The 20538-nt window shown below is 48.1% G+C and overlaps 2 protein-coding genes across 6 annotated transcripts in view; one reads left to right on the plus strand and one right to left on the minus strand.

Annotated features, from left to right (window-relative positions):
- Positions 1-9130, minus strand: part of kifap3a (kinesin-associated protein 3a) — an 86160-nt gene extending 77030 nt beyond the window's left edge. The window contains exons 1-4 of the mRNA XM_077716305.1: positions 8645-9130; positions 3845-3976; positions 3547-3692; positions 2106-2164 (exon numbers count right to left, since the gene is read on the minus strand). Coding sequence (XP_077572431.1) covers positions 2106-2164; positions 3547-3692; positions 3845-3976; positions 8645-8685 — 378 coding nt within the window. The 5' untranslated portion in view covers positions 8686-9130. The remainder of the gene's footprint in view (positions 1-2105; positions 2165-3546; positions 3693-3844; positions 3977-8644) is intronic.
- The window catches only part of ntmt2 (N-terminal Xaa-Pro-Lys N-methyltransferase), a 47821-nt gene continuing 35090 nt past the window's right edge, over positions 7808-20538 (plus strand). Inside the window, exons 1-2 of one of the 5 annotated variants that reach the window (XM_077716310.1) lie at positions 7808-7862; positions 7986-8006. Coding sequence is in view for 2 of the 5 variants with exons in the window: in XM_077716311.1 (XP_077572437.1) it covers positions 8412-8456 (45 nt within the window). In the remaining 3 variants the exon portion in view is untranslated. Of the gene's footprint in view, positions 8007-8261; positions 8457-20538 lie in introns of those variants that run through there. The other 4 variants (XM_077716312.1, XM_077716311.1, XM_077716308.1 and 1 more) reach the window with 4 other exon arrangements.

The raw sequence follows: 20538 nt of genomic DNA on the forward strand, positions 1-20538 counted from the left end.
CCCACTCTCTCTCTCTGTCCTCTGTCCCTCCCTCTCTGTCTCCTCTTCCCTCCTCTCTCTCTCTGTCTGTCCCTCTGTCCCTCCCTCTCTCTCTCTCTGTCTGTCCCTCTGTCCCTCCCTCTCTCTCTCTCTGTCTGTCCCTCTGTCCCTCCCTCTCTCTCTCTCTGTCTGTCCCTCTGTCCCTCCCTCTCTCTCTCTCTGTCTGTCCCTCTGTCCCTCCCTCTCTCTCTCTCTGTCTGTCCCTCTGTCCCTCCCTCTCTCTCTCTCTCTCTCTGTCTGTCCCTCCCTCTCTCTCTCTCTCTCTCTCTCTGTCTGTCCCTCTGTCCCTCCCTCTCTCTCTCTCTCTCTGTCTGTCCCTCTGTCCCTCCCTCTCTCTCTCTCTGTCTGTCCCTCTGTCCCTCCCTCTCTCTCTCTCTGTCTGTCCCTCTGTCCCTCCCTCTCTCTCTCTCTGTCTGTCCCTCTGTCCCTCCCTCTCTCTCTCTCTGTCTGTCCCTCTGTCCCTCCCTCTCTCTCTCTCTGTCTGTCTGTCCCTCTGTCCCTCCCTCTCTCTCTCTCTGTCTGTCCCTCTGTCCCTCCCTCTCTCTCTCTCTCTGTCTGTCCCTCTGTCCCTCCCTCTCTCTCTCTCTCTGTCTGTCCCTCTGTGCTCCCTCTCTCTCTCTCTGTCTGTCCCTCCCTCTCTCTCTCTCTGTCTGTCCCTCTGTCCCTCCCTCTCTCTCTCTCTGTCTGTCCCTCTGTCCCTCCCTCTCTCTCTCTCTGTCTGTCCCTCTGTCCCTCCCTCTCTCTCTCTCTGTCTGTCCCTCTGTCCCTCCCTCTCTCTCTCTGTCCCTCCCTCTCTCTCTCTCTGTCTGTCCCTCCCTCTCTCTCTCTCTGTCCCTCTGTCCCTCCCTCTCTCTCTCTGTCTGTCCCTCTGTCCCTCTGTCCCTCTGTCCCTCTGTCCCTCTGTCCCTCTGTCCCTCTCTCCGCCTCTCTCCGCCTCTCTCCGCCTCTCTCCGCCTCTCTCCGCCTCTCTCCGCCTCTCTCCGCCTCTCTCCGCCTCTCTCCGCCTCTCTCCGCCTCTCTCCGCCTCTCTCCGCCTCTCTCCGCCTCTCTCCGCCTCTCTCCGCCTCTCTCCGCCTCTCTCCGCCTCTCTCCGCCTCTCTCCGCCTCTCTCCGCCTCTCTCCGCCTCTCTCCGCCTCTCTCCGCCTCTCTCCGCCTCTCTCCGCCTCTCTCCGCCTCTCTCCGCCTCTCTCCGCCTCTCTCCGCCTCTCTCCGCCTCTCTCCGCCTCTCTCCGCCTCTCTCCGCCTCTCTCCGCCTCTCTCCGCCTCTCTCCGCCTCTCTCCGCCTCTCTCCGCCTCTCTCCGCCTCTCTCCGCCTCTCTCCGCCTCTCTCCGCCTCTCTCCGCCTCTCTCCGCCTCTCTCCGCCTCTCTCCGCCTCTCTCCGCCTCTCTCCGCCTCTCTCCGCCTCTCTCCGCCTCTCTCCGCCTCTCTCCGCCTCTCTCCGCCTCTCTCCGCCTCTCTCCGCCTCTCTCCGCCTCTCTCCGCCTCTCTCCGCCTCTCTCCGCCTCTCTCCGCCTCTCTCCGCCTCTCTCCGCCTCTCTCCGCCTCTCTCCCTCTCTCCCTCTCTCCCTCTCTCCCTCTGTCCCTCTGTCCCTCTGTCCCTCTGTGGTCAAGTCAATCTAACCAAGAATTTGTGGTGGCAAGTCAAACCAGGAATTTGTGGGCATTCACAAGGCACTGTACCAAGTTTGCACACAACCTTATTACAGCATATGCACATGTTTTGGCCACGTCAGGCTCCTTATTCTAGCAGCAATGTACATTCAAGCTTGAAGGAAGGAAAAACAAGAGAAAATGTCTGCTTACCCTCATAATGATAAAAAAAACATATCATTAATGTATTTTTAAATTAGAATTTTTGATAGCCACAATCGAAAAGTTTAAAAATGGACAGATAAAACATTAGCATAATTTAAAATGAAACAAGCCTATTGTGATGTAGCTGTTGTCTGGAAAAGGAAAATCCATGAATTCATGTACCACAAAAAAATGTACGTCAATTACCACAGATGCAACTCAATATTCGCAATCACAATTTAGTTTTTAAACTTAAAATTGATTTGTTACCTCAACACCTGCATAAGAAGCAAAATCTTGAGGCGAGGTGTGGCTTTTTTCTTGGTCATCTGTGAAACGCAAAATAAAAATCTCAATAAAGAATTTGACTGGTGTTTGTGTGTGTATGTATGTGTACATATACGCGCGCGCACACACGCACACGTACACATACACACAAGATGGTGCCGTTCAAGCGGGAGCCTGTGGCAGTAGCTCTGCACCAAGGCTGTCAGACTTATGGTTTTCATGTTTTACAGCACTTCTATCTTTTTTAAATGGCATTTTAATATTTCTTAATATATTCCTTTTTACTTTACTTTGTATTTTATACTTTTTCCTTTCCTTTCTTTGTTCTGTTATCCCGGCATCTTTCGGCTACTTCTTTTTTTTTGGAACCAGCCAGCCATGCCTAAGCTGTCACACATGAGACTAGCTGTTACAATACGCAGCAGAAGGAGCAACACCTCGGTACCGCCGGAGGTCCGGAGCTGGACAATATTGCCAGGAGAAGACGCAATGCTTCTTACCAACCATTCCATCGTGGAATGGAATGGAAGAGCTGTCGGCGCATACCAGCAACAGAGGCGAGGAATTCTGCCCTGCTGCTGTTTTCTTCAGCTTCAGTCTACTGAGTAACTGTGCGGATAAGCTTGGAAGATCAACTCTGCATATTCTCCACCTCGGTCACAGTCTGCAGATGTTCCCCATCTTGTGGAATACTTCCTGTTTGTGGTTCCAGTTTTTGTCCAACATTAAAACGTCTATTTGAGTCTGATTCAGCTACCGCAACCAAAATGGCGCTGTTTGAGCGGCAGCCGGCGGCCGCGGTAGCTCCGTCCACTCTTGTTTGTTTTGTGTTTTTGCTGCTTTTATGGTTTTAATGATTTGATGATTCCATTTACTTTGATTTGCTTTGTACTTTGTACTTTTTCTTTGCTATTCTGTGGGGTTCAAGTTTTTGACCAACTTTACGTCTTTTCGAGTCCGATTCAGCTACCGCAACCAAAACGGCGCTGTTCAAGCCGCGGCCGCGGTAGCTCCGACCACTCGTGTTCATTTTCTGTTTTTGCTGCTTTTATGTTTTAATGATATGATGATTCCATTGCTTTGATTTGCTTTGTACTTAGGGCTTTTGATTTGCAGTTCTGTTTAAACACCCTCTTGCTACTGCCACAATGTAATTTCCCGAATATGGGATGAATAAAGTTATCCAATACGCATACGCATACATATTTTACTACTCCTGACTCATCTATTATATACATTTATACATACATATATACACATATACACACAGAGAGCGAGAGAGCGAGAGAGAGAGATACACACACTATTCATCTATTATAAAACAACCTTTTAGAATAATTAGCAGTTTAATATAGCAATTGATAATTTGGATCGGATATTTTTCAAAAAATCTGAGGATCTGTAAATCTCTAAGTCATCATACCATTTGCCTGTCTGCGGTTTTGGAGGTAGAACAGCAGTTGTTCAACTTCATTAAGTTTTGAGGGATGAATCAAATGGCATTCTTCCACAACTTTCTGAGCCAATGATGATGTATCTGTGTTGGAACTCAAGCTTTTCAGACGAATCCTGCAACATAAAGAAACATTAAGCTATACATTAAACCATCAATTTGACGTGTACATGATCAGTCCTCAATCTTGGCCTCCCGACATTTTAAACATTAAAACATTATCAAAAATCCAAATAAAACAAAAGTCGTAAAATAAACAACACTATACATTTTCTGACACTCTTTGCGACCACCAATCATGGCATCTCCTTGCTCTCCAAGTATCATTGCTTCTACTTCATACTGGACCAAAATGGCTTTCTCTGTTGGGTGTACATCGAGAGTACATCCCTTCACTTTCCTGTGAATGGAACACACAAAGAAGCCACAGCATTAATCAATAAATTATCAAGTCTAATGCATTGAGCACCATTTATGACTAGGTTTACATAATATGACCCAGTAACAAAGATGAAAAATTAAAATTGCCATATAGTTTGTGATGAGTCTTTACACACAGACAGAATCTTGCCAGACAATATTCTGAAATAAATGATTAAAACTCAAGGATCTATATTCATTGAAATATAACAATACAAATTATTTCTATAATACTTTGCCTCTGCATAATTTAAAACAATGAAATTATCGGAGGTTAAGATCCGGCACAGGGTCTTTTGCCAAGATGGCACCGTCACGCGGAAGCCAGTGGCAGTACCTCTGTCCACTCATATTTTTGTGTGTTTTACTGCCCTTCTATATTTTTTTAAATTACATTTTAATATTTCTTAATGCATTCCTTTTTACTTTACATTGTACTTTATACTTTTTACTTTACTGTTTTTACAACATTCTTTCTTCTGATAGCCTTGCTTCTTTCTGCTACTTTTGGAACCATTCAGTCATGCCTACGCTGTCATACACAGGGAACTAGCCGTTACAATACGCATACTCAGCAGAAGGAGCAACACCTCAATGCCGCTGGAAATTCGGAACTAGACAAAAGTTCCGGGAAAAGAAGCAATTCTTTTGACCAACCATTCCATCTGTCGACGCTTACCAGGCCGGAAGTGGAGTCGAAGAGTTCTGCTCTGCTGCTGTTGTTGTTGTTGTTATTAAATCACCTCAGCCGCCTGAGGATGGTCCTCAGATGCGGTAGACTGCCTTGGGGGAGGGAGACGAGTTCTGACATTGTTTGACCGATCTGACGTTGGTGTCGTTCTGCGAGCAGTGCCGGACACCGCAGCCAGAGATGTTCCGACGATTCCTTCTCCTCGCCGCATAATCTGCAGCGGGGATCTTCTGTCTTCCCCGTGAGGTGTTGCCACCGTCGTAGGGATGTATGATGGCCGCATCGGAATCGGGCTAGGTCCGTGGCTTCAGCCCGAGAGAGTTCCGCTTCTCGCCGTTCATCGGGTCCTCGTTGGAAGACTTCCTGGAGTCGCGTGTGCTGGATTGGAGGAGGTCGGCACTCGCGACGGATGATGGCTCGACGGGTGGCAGCATCTGGCGCAACCTCGGGTTGAGGCATGTTTGACCCGAGTTTCGCCTGGGCGTCTGCAAGATCGTTTCCACGTAGGTTGCAGTGCCCGGGGACCCAGATAATCGACAATTGCTTATCGACTGCCAGGTCTGCTGCCGTCTTTTGTAGGACGATGATGACCGCCTCGGTTGGGAAGGGGTTGGAGACGGCTGCAACCAGGGACTTGCAGTCACAGACGATCGTGGCTACTTCCCAGGTTGCAGTGGTGAGCCAGCGTAGAGCTTCGGCAAGGGCAACTCCCTCGCTCTGCTGCTGTTGTTTTTGTTGTTAGGCTACCCAGGCGCCTAGGGGTTACCCTAAACTTTAGGGTAACCCCTAGGAGTCTAGGGGTTACCCTAAACTTTAGGGTAACCCCTAGGCGCCTGGGTAGCCTAACAACAAAAACAACAGCAGCAGAGCGAGGGAGTTGCCCTTGCCGAAGCTCTACCGCCGGGCCAAAATGCCAACGCCCCCCTCTTTACCCCTTCTTTACCCCTTTCCAACGAACGCTAGAACGACTATATTGCTAAATGTCACAAGAATTGGTTGATTCTTCAATCACAAACAGTTTGAAGACAAAAAAAAAACAATTTTAATAAACAAGAATGGTTATCATTTATTCTTCAATTACAACACCTTGAACTGAACTTGAAATAAATTGTAAAACTGAACGAGTAACCATTAACAACTGTCCTGCCTAATGAGATGGGTGGGCTTGGTGCATTGCAATCAGACTGTCAACATCAGGATGAAGGTTTGTCAGGAGCATTTTACTGTAATTGCTCCATCGCCCCCTTCACTATTTCAACGCCCCCCATTCGCCTGTTTATTCGTCAGCGCCCCCCTGAAAGTTCACACCACCCCCCGAGGGGCGGTACCGCCCACTTTGAAAACCACTGCCCTAAACCCTGCTAGAGCTGCCCCTGCATCGCGGATTAGTTGATCCGGGGGGTGGCCGGAGGTGTGGGGCAGTCGAATATCTCTGACTGGATGTAAAACGTAGGGTGCCACGTTCCTGGTTGGCAGCTCTGGGTGGGATTTGTTGGATTCCAAGGCCGCGGCGGCTGGCCTCTCAGGAGACACCTCGTGAAGGTTCCAACTTTGTCTCCCTGCTGCTGTTGTTGTTGTTGTTGTTGTTAGGCAGTGCCGGGGGACACTGCCTTCAGGCATTCGCTCCAGATATTGAGTGCCTCTTTAGGTGATGTCAAGAGGTCTTTGAGTGTCCAGCCATCTGGGTAGAGGGCAGTCACAGGTGGACATTTCGTCAGGACATGTTCTGCCGTCTCAGCATCTCCCGTGCCGCATAGCCTATATTCTTCTGACTCCGTCAGCCCCATCTTCTTCTTCCAGTAGCGCAGCTCCGGATGGTGTTCGCTTCGGGGGCGACGTTACTTGTTCCTGCCGGTTCAAGTTTTGATCGTTGGGGAAGATCATGTTGCCTTCGTTGTCAGCATAGAGGTTCTTCCGTTTGTCGACGTGGATGCGGTGGCTTCGCGTCGCTCGCCAGATGGCCGCTTTTGTTGTTGCGAAGTGTCGTGGTGCACTGCCTTGTTCCATGACGCCTCCTGCAGCGGCTAGTTGGTCGGCTCTCTCAGTGCCCGCCCGAGACACCGCAGTGGCTTGGGACCCATAGGACTTCCACTACCACCTGTTTATCTTCGAGGGTAGTCAAGAGTTCTGATTGAGGCCTCGGTGGTGGTTTCCAATTTGAACTCATGTTCCATGGTTTGACGCCTCTGATGGGAGAAGCTGTCTGTCACCAAGCGGATTGGGGTCCCTGGCTCGCACCTATCGCTGGCCATCTTTAGCACCGCTTCGATCGCAATCATCTCAGCTTGGAAGGAGGAGGTCCAACTTCCAGGTGATAGGCTTTGTTCCCACGTTTCCCATGATTCCCTGTGAATCATCAAGACTATGGCGCCTGCGGCAGTATTACCAGTTCGTGACAGTCCGTCAGTGAAGCAGGTCAGTTGGAAGACGTCTGCATCTTTGTTGAGAGCGCTGACGGTGGGTGCGTAGTTGCCTTCGGGTTGCTGGTATCTGCCTTCAGCCGCTTTGGCAAAGGTCATGGTGGTTATCTCTTCCCATAGTGCTCTCAGTTGAGGAAAAGGGTCCTGGTCACCCTGTGCATTAACGAACACCTTTGCCCATCGTTCGCGTGCGTGGTCGCGCCAGTCGGTCTTCTTAGTTCGCCTTGTCGGGTGCCTCTCCATCACCAGTTGTCGCGGGTTGTCACCTGGGATGCGTAGAGACTTGTCGGATGCATAGATTGCTATCTGGTTGACTCGTGTTTTGATAGACGACAGATCACTCTCAATGAGGACTGCATCAGATGCTGTCGACTTCAAAAGGCCAGTTATGGCTCGTGCAGCATATCTTTGCGAGGTTTCAAGTTTCTCCAGATTGGTGGGGGAGATCCAGGGAATCCAGGCTAGCGCCGCATACTTTGCTACTGTTCTGGCGGTGGCAATGTAGGTGTTCCGAAGGGTTGCCTTGTCATAGCCCCAGTTAGTGTGTGCTAGTTTGCGGATTGCCTGAGCTCTGGTCGCCATTTTGCGTGCGACTGTTTCGGTGTGTTTGATGAAGGTCAATTGACGATCATAGGTGACTCCGAGGAACGTGGGTGTTGGTGCATCAGTTGTCAGCGGATGGTCAGTGTAGGCTGCCACTTCGCCTTGTGTGAGTATGTGGAGAAAAAGTACACTCACACTTGGATGCATTTAAGGTAAGTTTCCACCTCTTGCTCCACTCGACAATGGCATCTACTGTGGTTTGAAGTTGAACTTGGGCAGTCTCCAGTTGTGGACTAAAGCTAACTTTAAACTGTTTTTTTTTCATTTAATTCAAGCAGAGAAGGACTATTTTCACTGTGAGTACAGTACTTAAAGTATTTGCATATTTAAACATATATCATATTAAAATGCTTTAGTCTGTTCATATACTTTATAGATGTGATATTAAATACACTTCTTGATACTTGTACTTGTGTACGTGTATTTGTCTATAGGCAGAATACATGTAATATGGTAGTAATAATAGGGATTATCCTCCTTCAGGGTTTTACATTATCGCAGACATGTCTTGTTTATCATATTTGCGATAGTCGAGGGATTACTGTACGTGATTTGAACAAGGATGTTTGATCACAGTAAATTTTCAGTGATGATCGATCAGGAATTACGCAACAATCAAACATAAATATTTCAACCGCCCCTTCATTTAAAATGCTCTAAAATGTGATACACCAATTGATTCGAGGTCGACATCCTCATCAATGATCATTGAATTCAACAAGGCAAACAGCTTAGAAGCCAACAAGGTAGGTAGTTGTCTTTTAAGACGAGCTAGCAGGATTACTTGACATACAAATATAGAAATATTCCCAACTCCTCCCCTTAATTTAAAATGGTGCAAAATGTAATGAAGTACATTTAGTTTTAGAGTGCAATTGCCAATCATCGTTTCAAACAAATCAAACAGTTTGAAGCTAACAAACAAGGACCTTACCTTTTAAGATACCGCGGATCACCGGCTTGCAAACTGTCCATCTTGAGAGACAAAAACAACGTTTGTTTACAACAGTCCACTGCCTTTGGAAATGGCTTTTTTGACGATGCGGGCGCGACAAATGCGTCAACCTAAATCGCTGAAGGACTGCAGGGCGTCAGATTATTTGGTCAAGTGGACTGTATGTGACGCATTCAGTTAAATGGCTGTACACTGGCGACAAAGAAAGGAAATGCGCGCTCATGTGACATTGCTTCGTCACTGGTCGGCCATGTTTTGCGTTGGTCCCATTTGATAAAGTAACAACATTATGTGTAATGCATTGTGTTGAAGTCGCCTGATGGTGTAACGGTCGTGGGATGTTATTTTCTTTGTTCTGAATGATCTAGTGAAACAAGGGGGTTAACAAAACCTTAGGCAAGACATTATTGAACCTTCCATGACCAGTTCCCTTTGCTGGCTCGAGGAAAGGCGAGATACGTTCTGACTCCGTTTCTTAAAGCCTTTGCCTCCACCCAAAGTGGGCGTTATCCTAAACATTTGTTGAGGTAAAAGATTGTCAATATATAACACATTATTTCAACTAAATAAACACAATGTTTAGACAGGCTAGGAATGATCAAATTAGTAAAAGCTTCACGACTACCAGAACACCGCTAAATTGTTTATTCACTGTTGAAGAAAGAGCACTATGTCTTCCTTCCCGGGTTCGATCAATTTTGGATGTTGTACTGTATTGAATAGGAGAGCCTGGACACAGTCATCCATTTACACCTTTTACTTAGAACCAAGATTGCAACAATACAGACACTAAAGTACACATGTGTAAAAGGTTGGAATACACCAAATCATCCCCCTCTTAAATTTAAAGCACCATTTTTCAAAAAAACCTGTTTACTTCATGACAAAGATTTTTTTTTACAAATTTACCAAAATTGACTTTAATACTTGGTGATTCTACCCAAAATTTCTGATCATACCAAGCGGAGTTCCTAACTCAACACTCTCAATGGAGTCCCTGCCTCAACACTCCAATGAAGACCCTGACTCAACATTCCCAGTGGGGTCCCTGCCTCAACACTCTCTTGGAGATCCTGACTCAACACTACCACAGTGATAATACTCATTCAAATTGTCGCACTTCACAGAGACAAAAATCAAAGGGGGAACTCACAATCTTTCTCGTTACAAACCTGCCCTAGTTCGGGGACCCGTCACCAGATTACCGGAGCGGCGAGGGAACGTCCGCCGGGTTGATCCTTCCTGGAGGATGCTGTCGTCGTGCTCCGTCGTCGCTCCGGCAATTGTTGGCTGTTGGGCCCCGGGTTTCGGCACCAAAGTATGATAGGTCCGAAAATACAACTTCAGGAGCAGATTAAGAAAGAGTGAGATCAATTTAAATAGGAAATAGGTTTATTAACGGACTGCACGATGGTTGGAGAATGCTCCGACAGCTGTGAACCTCACATCCTGCCTTCCTCGCAATTCTTTCTGACTGAACACTAGGTCAGTCTTTATATAGGAAAAATAGGGTAATATTTCTAAGACAGTGATGTAGGACAGAGCTTATGTAAACAAAACTTTGGGCTGATATGGTTAGACATTAGCAGGTTTAAGTTGTATGCAAACACGATATTTTTATAGCACACACAAACTGCCGCAGCCTATCTTATATTGCACATTTCGAACAAACAGTTCCAAAACGAGTTGGCCGTATTCCACGATGTTACGACTCCCCCTGGGGTATGATATACCAGGGGGTCGCAACTATCACAGCAGACAGGTTCGGTCAAAGATGAGTTCAGACAAACACTGCAAGTAGCCTTAGTTATATTTTATTTACAATAAAGTCATTAAAACAGACTACGGGATAACATAGGGGAAGCACGAGATATTAAAGTGGCACCCTCAAATAAACACGGTAAAAACCCCTCCCAGACAGGTGTCCAAATGTACACCCACAGAATACAGGAAATAAGACCGAAGGATGCCACTGTTAAACTGATGTAAAATAATCTAGACAGGGGAATAACTGTCTAAATGCACAAACTATATGCATACCCCGGGGTGTCTAAACTTATCTCAAGTCCCCCTATGCAACCCAAAAATCATTAACAACACATACAAAATATAACAGGGAGTAACGTACTCACAAGCCTGCAACTCAGCAAGGCATCAAGGGCAAGGGCAAGCTGACAAATGAAAAGGGTTTAAATAAGGGCCGGAAGTGAATCTTGATTGAAGGAGGGATGAATGGGGAATTAATTACAGCTGTGTTGGCCTGGGCAGGGCTCTGTCACAGGGGTGGAGCCACAGCTGCAGATACCTGTAAAGAAAAGAAAGCACACACCTCCTACATAGTGTGTGTCCAGGCTGCCAGCCGTAACACCTCCCCCCTCAAGAGTCAACCTGTTGACGAAATCGAACCACCAACCTGCCTCAATCAATCAATACACTCCTGTTCAAACTCTCCTAAACCCGAGATAGGGCATCATACATAATTTCTTCTGCGCCAGCTTCCATTTTTGCGCCGATTTCTTCTTCTGCGCCGACTTCCATTTCTGCGCCAACTTCTGTGCGGGCGTGCTTTCATGCGTCCTCTTTTTCGCCTATTTCCACTTCTGCACCATCGTCCTCTTCTGCGCCAGCGTGCTTTACTGCACCTCCTTTTGCGGCGGCCAGTGACGAGACAAGGAAGTGGTCGATCTGGTGGGCGTCCGCGCCAGCCGGTGACAAGGCGTGGCCGGTCTGGCGGGCGTCCGCGCCGGCCGATGAAGAGCCGTGGCCGATCTGGCGGGCGTCCACGCCAGCCAGAAACGAGACGAGGAAGTGGTCGGTCCGGCGGGCGTCCGCGCCGGTTGGTGACAAGGCGTAGCCGCTCTGGAGGCTGTCCGCGCAGGCCGATGATGAGCCGTGAACGATCTGGCGGGCATCCGCGCTGGTCCTTTAAGTCTTGGCCAAGCCCCCTTCCTTTAGGACAGTGTTTCCCAACCACTGTGCCGCGGCACACTGGTGTGCCGTGAGCAATGGTCAGATGTGCCGTGGGAAATTGCAAGAAGTCATACAACGTGATATTGAGAGAGAAAAATTTATATGAATATAAGGAGATTATAAAGGAACTATTACAAGAATCAAATCAAAATATGATGGACGTTAAATTGTAGATTATACTATTATTTGATTCAAGTTGTCAAACAGTAATTTTTTTGCTCTTTCTCTAAGTCGAAACGGAAGTTGTCTGGTTTCTAGGGCATCAACTTTTGCCGACGTAAAGTCTGTGTGAGAACAATTTTTCTTTGCGGAATATTAGGAGATTTAAGTAATATTTAGAGAAAAATCATAAAATGATGCGATCAATAACTTTACTTGGTTATTTGCATCACTCAAACCGGAAGTTGTTCAGGGTCCACAGGCCAAATTTCCGTGACATTAGGTCATTGTGAAAAATTAGATTTTGGACTAATTTTGGATGCGATTTCTGCTGATAAAACTTTGATGAGAATAACTATTATAAATATAGGCGACAAAGATTTTCGGATGGTGGTGTCCCTTGAGATTTTTTTCAATGCAAAAAGTGTGCCTCGGCTCAAAAAAGGTTGGGATACACTGCTTTAGGAGACACTAGAATTTTAGAACGGTCAGGCACCTTACCCTGATTGCTCGGAGGGTCGCCAACTCCCTCGTCCAGGGGTGCCAGAGCTTTGCCGCTCTTGCGGTTGCCGGCCCCATCATCCAGGGGCGCCGGAGCATTGTTACCGTTTCTGGGCGGGCAGGTGTTGTACCCCTGAATTTACGGGGTAGCAATATTTCGCCTTTAAAAGACGGGTGAAATAATCAGACAGGTCCTTTGTTGTATTTCAAACCAACTTTAGTTATATCAAAGCAATTCACACAAAAAATAATATACAATAACACCCGAATATATACATAGTAACATATTAACAACCCGTTATAACCCAAAACAATGTACTTGCTGCATAAACGATTACAACTTATGAGTATTGAAACTTGTTACCTTTTGTTCCGGCCGTCACATACTGCATACTATTATGCTACTGTTATAACGGCGGCCGAAGGTAGCCTGTTGTAAACAATACACCCGAGACTCGCACATTCACGCACACACATGAAAAAGTAAACAACCAGCGGCCGAAGGTAGCTTGCTGTAAAGTGTAAACAATACCCGAGACTCGCACATCTCACACTCAATCGATATTCAAAACAAAGCAACATACCTTTAAAAGACGGGTGAAATAATCAGACAGGTCCTTTGTTGTATTTCAAACCAACTTAGAGAAATGTCTGAATAGCCCGTTTTTATACTATACCCAGGTCTATGACCATTAGGTAATCGCTGCGTGTTTTGCGCGTGCCCATTACGTCATCGCTGCGTGTTTTACGCATGCTTCGCGCGTCATAAGCGGCATGAGACCCTTTTAAACTTAACACCTGCACTCATTTATAACATCATCTACTTCACCCTGTCACACTGGCGCTGGCCAGAACGGTGCTTGGCAGAACGGTGCTAGGAAGAACTGTGCCTGGAAGCCTGGCTGGCACCGGAAGCCTGGTTAGTGGCTTCAACACGGGTGCGACTGGCGGCCCCAGTGGCTACGGGAGTACTTTGCCTTGCCTTGGCACCGGAACTTGGGGTGCTTTCTGCAGGCTGATCTCTGCGGCGGACATTTTCTTCATGCCTTGTGCTATTTTATTTCTTTCTTCTTCCAATGCCTTTTCCTTTTCAAGCCACTCTTGCTCCAATTTTTCCCTTTCTAAATTTTCCTGCTCCAAAATATTTTCTCTTTTAATCAGTTCTTTTTCTTCGCTCGGCTTCCAAGGCCTTTTCTCTTTCTAGTTTTTCTTGCTCTATGGCCTTTTCTTTTTCTTGCCGCTTAAGTTCCAAAACTCTTCTCAAGCCATTCTTGCTCCACACGTGCTTTCTCTACACGCTCTAGCGCCAAAGTTTTTTTCTTCTCAGAGGCTAGAGCCGCAGCAGATCCGGTTCCTGCCCGCAGGCATGGAGAGAGGCAACCATCCTACCTCTCAGGAAGACTGGCAAACCTGCCAGTGACATCTCTTCCTATCGTCCAATCAGCCTGACCTCGTGCGTGGTGAAGACCCTCGAGAGAATCATCCACAACCGAGTGTACTACGAGGCAGAAACCGGAGGTTGTATCTGCAGAGAGCAGGCGGGCTTCCGCAAACTGAGGAGCTGCGAAGACCAGATCCTCCACGTCACGCAGACCATTAGCGACGGCTTCCAACGGAAAAAACCGCTCCGCGGAGTGATGGCCCTGCTGGACTACAGCAAAGCCTACGACCGTGTCTGGAAGGAGGATCTCCTCCTGACGGCGCTGGACGTAGGCATGCCAGCCCAAACTGCCCGGTGGCTAAAGAGCTTCCTCTCCGACCGCCGAGCCAGGGTCCTAATAAACGGGGAGCGGGGAAAGTCCGTTCCACTGCGCCAAGGTCTCCCCCAAGGCTCTGTCCTTGCACCCCTCCTCTTCGTGTTATACATCAACAACCTCCGAAGAGTCATCCCAGCAGGGGTCGACATCGCGCTTTATGCCGACGATGTTGCCCTGCTGGCACAGAGTACACGCAAGGAAGACGCTGAGGCGGCGATCCAGAACGCAGTCGGAGCTGTCTGTGAGTGGAGCTGCAAAAAGAAGATGAAGTTGAACGCCTCGAAGAGTGAGGTCACTTTCTTCTCAACCGACCCAAGGGAGGCTTCCTGGACCCCGTCCGTCAATGTGGGAACAACGAGCCTGCGCTTCAACCCCACCCCCAAATTCCTTGGGGTAAAGCTCGACAGGTGCCTGAGTTTCGGGCCACACGTGAAGGCCGTCACCAAGACAGTGGCTTCCCGAAACCGCATCCTTGCCTCTCTGACCACAAAAGACTGGGGTTGGCAGAAAAACAGCCTACGCTCTGTCCACCTCGCCCTTCAGCGGAGCGTCATGGACTATGCCGCCCCAGCATGGCAACCCTTCCTGTCGCGGTCCCGACTCGACGACCTTGGTCGCGCCCAGAACAGTACCGGCGCATCGTGACGGGCCAACTGAGGACTACACCAGTCGAGGCGCTGCAGCTAGAAGCGGGCGTGTGCTCCTACTCCTCGCGAGTAAACCAACTAGCAGCCATCTCCTTTGAAAAAGCCCTCCGCCTTCCTCCTGATCACCCTCGGCACGAACTTGCTACTAAGACAGTCGTGCACCGTCTCCAGCGTTCCAGCTGGCGCAAGACCGCGTCGGGAATTATGTCCGCCCTCCCCCCCGCCCTGTCCAACCAACGAGAGGTCCTCCCGCCCCCCATCGAGTGCCCATGGGTGAACGACACCGACCTCTGGACGGTCTCTGCAACCCTTGGGAGTGCCACAAAACTCGATCCCCTGCCAGTCCTTCGGGAACGTGCCATCTCCGCCATCCGTGCAGTCGCACCAGAGGTCACCATCTACACCGACGGCTCTGCTACCGATGGAACAAGGGCCGGCGGGGTGGCAATGATCGTCACCACTGGAGATCCGGCAGACCCAATCACCACGCACTCAAAGCCGATGCGTGGGGCCCCTTTCACGTCCTCCTTCGAGGAAGAGAAGGCGGCCATGACGATGGCCCTGCAATGGCTAACTGACACGGACATAGCTGGTGACGTCGCAGTGTGCTCGGACAGTCAATCACTACTGACTGCCATCGCCAGCCACTCGGCCGACACCGGCGAAATCCGTCGTCTGCTGAACCAGCGCAGGGCTCGGACAGCCCTCCTGTGGACCCCAGGTCACTGCGGGTTGCCTGGGAACGAGATGGCAGACGCCCTAGCGAAGGAAGCCGCCTCCTCCAAGGTCGACGAGCCACGACCAATCTCATTCGCCCCAGCCAAGGCAGCCATCAGACGACTAATTCGCGACAATCCACCTAGACCGGATCATCGCGCAGCGGTCGTCTACCCAAAATATAACTGGCGCCTAGACTGTGCGCGCGTGAAGAACCGGAGCGACGCGGTTCTCATCGCCCGCCTCCCCTCGGGCCACCACCCAAGCCTGAGAGCTTACCGTCACCTTCTCAACCCCACCCTCGACCCAACCTGCCCCCTCTGCCGGGAAGAGACGCAAGACCTTGAACATTGGCTCCAGCGTTGCCCCGGCCTTTCTTCCCTCCGCCTCCAGATCTTCGCTGTCGCCTCACCCCCCCTGGACGTGCTGGTGACTGAGCCGTCGAAGGTGCTAGCGCTAGCCAGGCGTACCCTATGTTAGGGCCACCTGGGCGCTGCCTCTACAACAACAACAACAACAGCAGCAGACTCCGAGGTGAAGTTACTAGCCCTATCAAACAACTCCGGTGGAAACACGGTGTCTAATAAATCTCCTTGTTTTTTTCGAGCCTGCGCTCGAGTTATGGCACATACGGGGAATACATCCGGAAAACTATTGGAAAAAGCATCGGGATATGACATGACAGGCTGCTTTAGCACCTCCACCACAGGCACTACTCTGTCTCTCCCACTGATAATGTCGTTCCCCAAAATAATATCCACCCCTGCCACTGGCAAACTTGAGGTTACTCCTACTTTGTATGTATCTGATTAACGCACACTTTAAGTGGACCTGATATAACAGGGCTGATATATAACCGCAACCTACTCCCGTTACCAACACATTGGTTTCAGACTCACTAGAAAAAGGCAGGATACCAGACAACATCAGAGACTGGTTCGAGCCGGTGTCTCGTAATATATGAACCGAGCAAACTTGTTGTAAATCCGAGGGGGGAGAGACACACCCACTATACAAATAGGGCGTGTACCCCTTATCGACTACGTCCTTCGAGTCACATGATGATTTAACATCAGAAACTGTAGACGGCCAATTCAGTGTCTGAACAATTCCGCTCTCTTTCACATCCAAATCTTTCACCTGGTCCCTTTCCTGATGGTTTTTCCAAGAAAAACAATTCATTCTAAGATGCCCAATTCGATGGCAAAAACTACATCTACGCGTCTCGCGCTCCATGACAGAGTTTTGACGCCACAAGGGTGTTACTGTCTTACCAGGAATTTCATCCTGGTTACCCGGATTTGAGCTTGGGAAGCCCCGGTTTTCAGATCGAGTAGACCTAAACGAGCTTTTATGAGTCAGCAAGTAGTTATCTGCCAGAACTGTGGCTTGTGACATAGTTTCAAACTCGCGCTCTATAGTGGGTCACTATTCGTTCAGGCAAACAACTTCAATTCCTCAACTAGTAGTAACTCAGTAAGTGTTTCAAAAGTGGAAGCTTTGCTTACTTCACACCAACGTTTAAAGAATACTTCTTTTTCACGGCCAAACTCAGCCACGACCTGTCCAGGCTTTAATTTGTGGTTTCTGAACCTTTGGCAGGACGCCTCAGGCACCAGTTCATAAACGCGCAACACTACTGCTTTTACCTTATCATACACCAGCCCGTCTTCTATCGACAGCGTACTCAAAGCTTCGAGGCCTTTCCCTGACAGTTTACTTTGTAAGACTAGAGCCCAGCCCTTTTTCTGGCCATTTATGGGACAGTGCTATCCGTTCAAACGCACTCAACCACGCCTTGACGTCCGTCTCACAGAACGGCGGTACAAGCGGAAGGGTTTCACTAACCTTAAACCCCCTACTTTCTACCCTATTTGAAATCTTTGAGAGTTCAACTTCCAGCCTTTTTATTTCAATCTCCTTCTCTATTTCTTTGAGGGCTAGCTGATGAGCATACTCCCTATCCTTAGCCTCATATTGCATACGTAACTTCTCTAGAGCAACATGGGGATCTTCCCCAACAGGCACAGTACCTTCTCCATCTAGTTTTCCTTTTAAACCAGCCCTGGGATTTTTAACTCGAGCCTCTACATTCAAGGTGACACCATCCCTGCCGACCTCATCTTTCTCCCTCCTGCCTGATTCCTCAGAATCGACCAGAGACTGAGAGGAAACATCCGCAGATGCTCCTCCTGTGGCTCCTAAGTACTGCGCTGCTATCAATATCTGGATAACCTCCTGCTTCAAATCTGCTAGCCTGGTAGCCATGAACAGCGTGAACCCTAGATGAGCAGCGAGATCTACCAGATCTTGCTTCTTACACTGGTCAAGCTGATCTACAGTGTTAAATTGAAAAAGGAACTGCTCTGCATCAAAGTCCATCCTGCTAGTTACAGCACTACACTACACTGAATGATAGCTATTAAATGTGCCTACCTGTTACTACTACAGCACTGCTTGCCTAGCCTTCACCGGCCTACTGCACATGCAGTCCGCACCACCAATGACCAAACTGCTGCTGTGATAACAGATCTTAATGATATCCCGGACGAGCCCCCACTTGTTACGACTCCGCCTGGGGTATGATATACCAGGGAGTCGCAACTATCACAGCAGACAGGTTCGGTCAAAGATGAGTTCGGACAAACACTGCAAGTAGTCTTAGTTATATTTTATTTACAATAAAGTCATTAAAACAGACTACGGGATAACATAGGGGAAGCACGAGATATTAAAGTGGCACCCTCAAATAAACACAGTAAAATCCCCTCCCAGACAGGTGTCCAAATGAACACCCACAAAATACAGGAAATAAGACCGAAGGATGCCACTGTTAAACTGATGTAAAATAATCTAGACAGGGGAATAACTGTGTATAAATGCACAAACTATATGTATACCCCGGGGTGTCTAAACTTATCTCAAGTCCCCCTATGCAACCCAAAAACCATTAACAACACATACAAAATATAACAGGGAGTAACGTACTCACAAGCCTACAACTCAGCAAGGCATCAAGGCATCAAGGGCAAGCTGACAAATGAAAAGGGTTTAAATAAGGGCCGGAAGTGAATCTTGATTGAAGGAGGGATGATTGGGGAATTAATTACAGCTGAGTTGGCCTGGGCAGGGCTCTTTCACAGGGGTGGAGCCATAGCTGCTGATACCTGTAAAGAAAAGAAAGCACACACCTCCTACATAGTGTGTGTCCAGGCTGCCAGCCGTAACACACGATACAAGGAAACAATTGCAAGGCCAGCTAGTTAGCTATCTTACAATTCGTGGTTCGAACAAACAACTGCAAGGCCAGCTAGTTGGCTCATCCTACATTCCACTGTCCTAACAAACAATTGTAAAACCAGTTTGGCCACATTGGCTCAACATGAACAAACAATTATTAAGCCAGTTGGCAGGTCTACCCCAATATTCATGACCTTAGACAAATAAATAATAATGTAGAAAGACCTGTCAAGGCTGTACCTAATTCGTTCACAATTTTGTCAGTCCTTGTTGGGGCTACTGGCCAACACTTAAACAAACTCGGACACAAGGAGCACACTGAGATAGAAAGAATGAGATTTTAACCGCGTCTGCAGAGAACGATCCACACTTGAATATCTTCAAGCTCCTTACCTATCTTTTCTTGCTTTTATCCGCCTAAGTAGTCATTTATACTCTTGTTTTGCGTAGCAAACGTCGGGATTTACGAGCGTGTCACAAGTGCTTTCGGTTTATATTCCTCCATATGAAGATTACTTGCAAATTTTATAGTTATTATTTTACATACTTTTCATATCGAGCTCTTTCATTCTCTTGGCACATTACAACAATATTTTTTTCTATATTTTTAACACTACTTTCAAAGTCACTGGACGGGGGCTCTCCTCCCTCCTCTGGAAGACTGGGGAGACAACAAAGTTAAAGCCGCAGGAACTGTCTACCGTACAGGCTCTTCACACCAATCTCCCGCCCAAAATCAGCTTCAACTGCGTTTTTATTAAAGGTAGAACATGTCACATTGAAGGAGGCGTTGATACAAAGAAGACGTAGTCCACATTTTAACCAATAGTTGTCAATAAAATTATATTCTAGTAACTTTAAAATACATAAGAGTGCCAAAGGGTGCAAGATTAAATATAAGAATTAAATTCATATTTCACATTTGCCCCCTGAATTAACTAAAATAATTTTCTTTAAATATCAATTTGTTTCCCTCCTTTTCAGGTTTTAGAATACAAATATCATCATCAGTTACTCCTCACAGGGTATGGAAAATAACAAAGTCACTTGTCAAAGCAGAGGGTAAAACTAAAGTTTACTCAAGGGTACTCGAGAATAATTCCTCTACCTCTCAACGAGCGAACACAATTTTTAAGTTAAGACTGTTATGATCGCGCCGCGTAGAGCGACGCGATCGGAGGGAAAGTTGAACCCAGAAGCAGAGTCGCCAAGGTAAATGGAAAGGGGAGGCAGATCTGTTGCTCTTGAAGGTTGATTTAATAAACGTGGTAACATAACATAACTTAGCTTGATCTCTCTTGACAAACGAAATGAACATGCGGCGTGGCGTCAATGGAAACGGCAATGACTACGAGGAAAAACAGGAACGAAACCAGAACGATCCGACGGCGTCCACAGAAAATCATAATGCTTAAATACCAAAAATAATCTAATCACGTAATTAGTGACAGCTGATAATTATCGTGACGTCATGCCAGGAAAGGCAATCCAGCCACTCCTGACAGTACATCCCCTCTAAGGGACGGATTCTAGACGTCCCAAGGTCAATTACGACATGAGAAACGGGAACAAGCAGGGAGGGTGGGTGGTTTGATCTAGAATTGTCCGGTGGTCTTCCACACCAACCCAAGAACAGACGGAGAGGTCGCTCCGGCGGGCGTCCGCGCCAGCCTGAAACAACACGAGGCAGTAGTCGGTCCGGCGGGCGTCCGTGCCGGCCAGAAACGAGACGAGTCAGTGGCAGGTCTGGCGGGCGTCCGTGCCGGTCAGAAACAAGACGGGGCAGAGGCAAGTCTGGCGGGCGTCCGTGTCGGCCAGAAACAAGACGAGGCTGTGGTCGATCCGGTGGGCGTCCGCGCCGGCCAGAAACGAGACGAGTCAG

This window comes from Stigmatopora nigra, chromosome 5, assembly GCF_051989575.1.
Source record: "Stigmatopora nigra isolate UIUO_SnigA chromosome 5, RoL_Snig_1.1, whole genome shotgun sequence".
Classification (NCBI taxonomy): Eukaryota; Metazoa; Chordata; class Actinopteri; order Syngnathiformes; family Syngnathidae; genus Stigmatopora; species Stigmatopora nigra.